This window comes from Phragmites australis, chromosome 5 (assembly GCF_958298935.1).
Source record: "Phragmites australis chromosome 5, lpPhrAust1.1, whole genome shotgun sequence".
Taxonomy (NCBI): domain Eukaryota; kingdom Viridiplantae; phylum Streptophyta; class Magnoliopsida; order Poales; family Poaceae; genus Phragmites; species Phragmites australis.
In genome coordinates this window covers 29227252-29233546 of record NC_084925.1, presented here as the reverse complement: position 1 = coordinate 29233546, position 6295 = coordinate 29227252, and the positions used below count along the sequence as shown (strand labels likewise).

The 6295-nt window shown below is 45.5% G+C and overlaps 1 protein-coding gene across 2 annotated transcripts; it reads right to left on the bottom strand.

Moving 5' to 3' along the window:
• Positions 1-4697, bottom strand: LOC133919140 (sugar transport protein MST1-like). Of its 2 annotated transcripts, none has more exons than XM_062363417.1 (2): positions 4464-4697; positions 1-1659 (listed from the first exon to the last, which is right to left on the bottom strand). In XM_062363417.1, exons 1-2 carry the CDS (start codon positions 4615-4617, stop codon positions 248-250), a joined length of 1566 nt encoding a protein of 521 aa, XP_062219401.1. In that variant the 5' UTR covers positions 4618-4697; the 3' UTR covers positions 1-247. The 2 variants fall into 2 exon arrangements, with proteins under 2 accessions (XP_062219401.1, XP_062219402.1); XM_062363418.1 differs by lacking the exon at positions 4464-4697 and adding an exon at positions 1748-2163.
• Between the last annotated feature and the right edge of the window lie 1598 nt (positions 4698-6295).

Here is a 6295-nt window from a genome sequence, read left to right as displayed (position 1 = left end):
TTAGTTCATCAATTTTTAATCTCTGCGTCTTCAATCTTCAGTAAGCACTGTATGAATATGTGCATGTGATGATATGAATATGTGTATGTCTATGAGTTATACTGTTTTTTCTTTTAAAAAATATATTCTAATGCATCCAACTCCTAATATCTTGGCTACTGCCGCACCTTGGCAGTTGGCACGAATGGCAACAAGAGGTATCACCTACCAACCGGCCCAGTACTACTACTACCACCACGATTAAGTTTCAAACCGGCCCATCCACCTGTTTGGCGGGTGCCGGCGGCGGCGGCGGCTTGACGAAGCGCTTCCAGTACCAGTGGCGCGCCCACACCTCGCGGAGGGACTCGATGGGCACGCCCTTGGTCTCCGGCAGGAAGAAGGCGATGAAAGCCGTCATAAGCACGACCCATCCGGCGTTGTACGCGAACGCGCCGTACTTGAAGCTGCAGAGCATCTTGAGGAAGGACTGCGTCTGCGCGAAGGTGAGCGCGAGCGAGATGGCCTCGCTCATCCCCTGCCCCGCTGACCTCACCTCCAGTGGGTAGATCTCGCTCGGGATGATCCACTTGAGCGGTCCCCACGACACGCCGAACCCGGCCGTGAACAGGCACACTAGCGCCACCACCGCCACCGCGTACGATCGCGGCATCGTCTTCCCGCCGTCGGTGCCCAGCCGCGCGCCGAAGATCCAGGCCATGCCCACCAGGCACACCAGCAGGATGCCGCCGCCCACCATGAAGAGGAAGCGACGGCCGACCCTGTCGACGGCCATCGCGGCGACGGCGATGGACACGAGGCTGACGACGTCGGTGATGATGGAGCCCAGGATGGCCTTCTGGCTCGTGAATCCGACGGTGTAGAAGAGGAGCGGCGTGAAGATGGTCACCACGATCATTCCCGTCAGCTCGAAGAACACCGGGATGGCGATTGCCATGACAAGGTGGGGGCGGTACTCGCGACGGACGATGCGTCGGAACGCGCCGGACTCGTACCGATGGTCCTCCTCCGCGGCCTGCGTGATGTCTTTGAGCTCGACGTCAACATCGGCGGACGGCCCGCGGATGCGGCGCAGCGAGGCGCGGGCCTCGTCCACCTTCCCGCGCAGCACCAAGCTGTTGGGCGAGTCCGGGATGAACGCCGCGCCGAGCAGGATGATGGTGGCCGGGACGATGCCGACGCCGAGGGACAGGCGCCAGCCCCATACGGGGATGGTATTGGCGCGGTAGTTGACCAGGTCGGCCATGAACATGCCCACGTTGAGGAAGAAGTGGAAGATGCTCGTGAACGCCCCGCGCCACCGCGCGGGCGCAATCTCCGCCAGGTAAACCGGCGCGGACTGGTTGGTGAAGCCGACGGCGAAGCCGAGGAGGATGCGGCCGATGATGAGCATGAAAATGTTGACGGCGGTGCAGTTGAGAACGGCGCCGACGAAGAAGAGCGAGGCGCCGATGAGCATGGAGTTCCTCCGGCCAATCTTCCTGGTGATGTGGCCGGCGACCAGGCAGGCGAACATGCCGGCGAGGTAGAGCGAGGAGACGAAGGTGGTGAGCACCTGGCTGTCGAAGATGCAGTACTCGTCCTGCTGCGCGTTGTTCATCTTCTCGACTATGTCCGGGAAGAAGGCCTGGAGGAACGACTGCATCTGCGTCAGGCCACCTGAAAATTCAACATTCGAAGCAAATTGAATCACTACTTGATCATCAAGTGAAAAATGGTTTCATGCGTTCATCTCCAACAATCGCACATATTTCACCAACTGCATCCTGTCACATGGGATCACTTGCGTGAACAATTTTTTTCTTGCGTACGACGTGTCTAGGTACTTCGTGGCTCCAACTGGTAAACTGTTACCCCCGAGTAACATAATTTTTTCCCCATATTTAAGTCTCTATTTGGAACGTAGGAATTTTACAAAACTTGGTGCAAATCTCGCAGAAATCCTACGAAATTCCTGCATTTCAAGTACGGCCTAAAGCTCGGTAGTTTATAACCATAACGGAGCGCACTTATGCAAAAGACGCTTATTAATTTTTTCTATAGCATCGTGTGTCTTTTTCTCGAAAGAAAAAAACGCGGAGAAACAAATCAAGAACCAACTTTGGCGAAAGCCGCATGCGCGTGCCTGCGCCTTTCTTTCAACGGGCGACCGTGACTCGTGAGAAAAGAACACGATTGTTTAAGCGTGAGATGGTGACACTTGATAGTTGCGTATGTGCTAGTTAAGTGCTGTGTGTTACAATAAAAGTATAAATATAAATGCAGTAACATCAAATATAAATATAAGGTACGAAGGTTTAGATACATCGTAGAATCGTCACTGAACGAATATATCGAAATCGATGTTGTAGTTTGATATCATATAAGATCAAAAAGGAGAGTATATTATCTACTATTTTCTCTTCTAATTTCTTTATTTATTTTCATTAGTAAAACGTGTCCTATATTTGTAGCTAATAACAAGATAAAGAGATCGGAGGATGAGGGTGGCTGACAAAATAGGTAAATTATTCAAATTGATTGTTTTTTATTAGATAAGAGAAGAGTAGGAGAAAGAGATGATACAGGAACAACTCATATTTTATATAATAGAGATTCCACGTAGGGCCTTAGCTATAGCATGTAATTTTTTAATAATAGAAATATAACTTTCGACCTCTGCACCAACGAAAGATGCACACAATCATTTTTTTTTTGAAAAATAAGTATTCAAATTTGTGTTAAAAAAATCAAACTTAAATGATTTAGACATACATTCACACCATCAACCAACTGAGCTATAGCTTATCTTATATCCTAATCTCCGAATAACATGCATGATCTCCTGCAGCGTTGAATTACAGTGGAGTCGACGCTCAAACCTCTCGCAACCAAGTGGAAGTTTCATAAGTGCAAGGGGCCTGGAATCCCTCACACATGGGCAGCCAGTCAGCAACCATCTCCACTCCCAAATTTTAGGTCTATTCGTGCTTTCATAATTCTAGTGTTTTTTATATACTTCTGGTTATAAATAAACAACATTTTGAATAAGATCTAATCAAACTTTTAAAACTTCGATCATCAATAACTTTTAAAATATAAAAATTTGAAAATATGAAAATTATATGTGTATATTTATCTTAAAAAATACTTTCATAATCTCATAACTTATTAAACTTTATAAATATATTCTAATTGAAAATAATGATTAACGGTACACATCGAATACGATGTCATGTTCAAAGCGTCAAGTATTTTTGACGGAAGAGAGTACTACTTTTAATAGGTTGCATCATGCATATTTATTAGGTGTTATATATATAGAAATTTGTGTGGAGGTGAAAGAATTAAATAGGAGAGAAGGAAGATGTATCTTATATAGGATACAACACTTTCGCCGAAATCCAACAGTTTGGATCCACTATCATACACACAATACATGCAACAATTAATAATTTTTGGAGCCCATAAAAAAACAATAATATGATATTATGCATTGGATGGTTGTTTCTAAACACCAATTTATTGTTTCTCTTGTAACGTGATAATGTTAGATAGTACTAGATGCAAAAGAACCAGAGAACAAAGTACAAGTTGCTAGTGCAAATTTAAAAATACCAAAGCACAAAAAGTCCTGTCCTGCAAGCTCTAAAGGTAAAACAATGCCCATACATGTCAAATACTAACTCGTTTTATGCATCGAGAATGACAGGCCTTGCCTCCATCAAGGTAGGAAAGTCCGGATCCGGATCCCCTGACTTCAGCGGGATGAAGTCACGAGTGAACAGTAATTCGTGAGTAGGTGAACAGTTCTCTGACGTCGGTTTACTGTAGCATAAATACTGTAGCAACAATCCCGTTAATTTACTGTACATATTTTACTGTTCCGTTATACTGTAGCAGTGCATCTGATCCATCCATCTGTGATCCAACGGTCTACAGACGTTCGAAGTCACCTGACTTCACCGGTGGGTGAAGTCAGTGGATCCGACGTGGGTGAAGTAACCAGGCGAGAGTATCTCCGTACCATCCGACGTGATGCCGTAAGCTCACAATCAGGTGCTCAAGTATATCTCTCCATTGGATGGATCTCGATCTTGACAAACAACCATGAAAACAAGCTGGGGCAGAGCTCTGACATTTGATTTAGGTTCTCTAGTCATTTGACAAACAACCATGAAAACAAACGGTTTCTTTATGTTTCTGAGCGAATTCTTTAGCTTGTCTTTGATAGCAGATATATGTGTGCAAAAGTGGACTCTGAGACGAGAATCTTAACATATGAAGAACAGATCATAAATCGCCGACCTAACTTAGCAAGCAAAAGAAAAAGGAGAACTAAGGAATGATCGAGTGTGCTCTTTCATGAAGATGGAAAGAACCAGAGGAAGAAATTTCCTCCGGTTTAAAAAGTTTCGAGTGTATCGCCGGAGCACAAGAACACACAGCATGTCGAGATACTCAGTGCACCACGCAGCACTGACCTGTGATGCTGATGTCGTATCCGAAGATTAGCCCGCCGGAGGCCGCCATGAGGCAGCTCATCACGACCGTGAAGGTGATCTCGCTGCTGTAGCCGGCAGCGCCGGCGCCGGCTCCGGCACCGTCAGCCACCGCGAGTGCTCCCCCTCCGTGCATCTTCCCCCTCTTGCACGGACGCAGCTCGCTCGAGTTTGACTCGACGCTGCTCTCCAGTCCAAGGTGCGATCGGGGACAGCTGAGCGCAAGTGTGCGCTGGATGATGAGCACTATACGATACTTATAGTGGCATGTAGTAGTCAGGTACACGGTACACGCGTACCTGGTCAGTTCCAGCAATTCTTTTCCTCTGTGTTTTCCCCCGTTGATTGATTAGCAGCCGACTGCGAGAGCCCCTAGTCGATATTGAGAAAGCGAGAGCTACGGGGATCAGCCGAGATACGATTGGTGAGACTTAGACGCTAGACGATGTAGTGATAAACTTATCTGTTGAAGTGTTGACGAAAGATGGACATTATGCTTCAGCACTCCCTTGGCTTCCAGTAGGCTCCCTCGGCCTGCATGAACTAAAAATGGGCATAATTCTCTTTCTTATTGTGTTAACTAGGTCTCAAGATAAAAATATTGGGTTCAAGTACTATACTCAGTATGACTCACATGGACACGTGTGTACATTCGGTGATCAAATTAATTAAGTGTGTCTACACTGCTTGTGTTAGTACGCACTTACGTGGGTGTGGTGTGTGTGCATCTGATTTGTACTCATTAAAAAAGAGTTTGATGTAAGGTTTTGATATTATGTTGAGTTTTATGCAACAACAAATTCACCAATACCTTAAGCTAAACAGAAGGTGGGCAATATACTTCAAGAAACTCTACTCACAATTGTTTGGCCTTCATTGCCAGAACAGCTGTTTTTCTCTCTATCCTGTTTTCCTCTTATTTTAACCAAAAAAGTCTTAGTTCTATCTTATTATTGATTCTTCAACAACAAGAAAATAATATCACGAGTCAGCAAATTGTCCATTGATCTCTGGTTATACAGAGCCGGTCACTCACAACATGTGCCACATTATTAATTGTAGGTGTGACATGTGATTGTTCTACCTTTTCTAGAATAAAGGGCTGGATAAGCACATATATTTCTTTACTGCATGGTCAAATCGTACAATTCTACTCGCAAGATATTCTGAGATTTGCACTTGAATAATCATGTTTGGAGTGCACTCTGATGTGGGCTACCAAGACATTTTTATTCGAACTCGGACAAACAATACTTAGTGTTTTAGGATATCAATTTGGGGAAATGGAAGCACCTATCAACACAAGCATAAAGCATAAGAGTTGTATTGCCAAAATCCCAACCGGATACTTGGTGTTTTAGGATACCAATTTAGGGAAATGGAAGCAAAGACTGAGGAAAAGCAATCTAGACTGGGAAGAAGCACAAGAATGAGAACAGAGAAATTAGCATGAGGGAGGATCGTAGCTTGAGGAAGGAGGAGGAGCCATTTCGTGTTTTCTATTCTTCGTTCCTCCTCCACGTTGTTGCCAACCAAGCTTATGTAGTTTCAGCCTCTCCCTTCGGGTGGATCTCCGGTCCACATGTTCGGCAAGACATTTGGCAGCTCAGGCCATGACATTCCTCCCTCCTTGAACCTCGGCTTGTCCCCAAGCTGACTCAACAGCGAACCATCTTCTCCATCAACTTCACTATGATGACCATCAGTCACCGTGCATTAGTGCATGTCCTTATTGCAATGTTTGTGCCTTCTTGCATCCATATATCATGTAATTAGAACACCTTCACAAGGATTTGAGGTGGGTTGGGAGATTC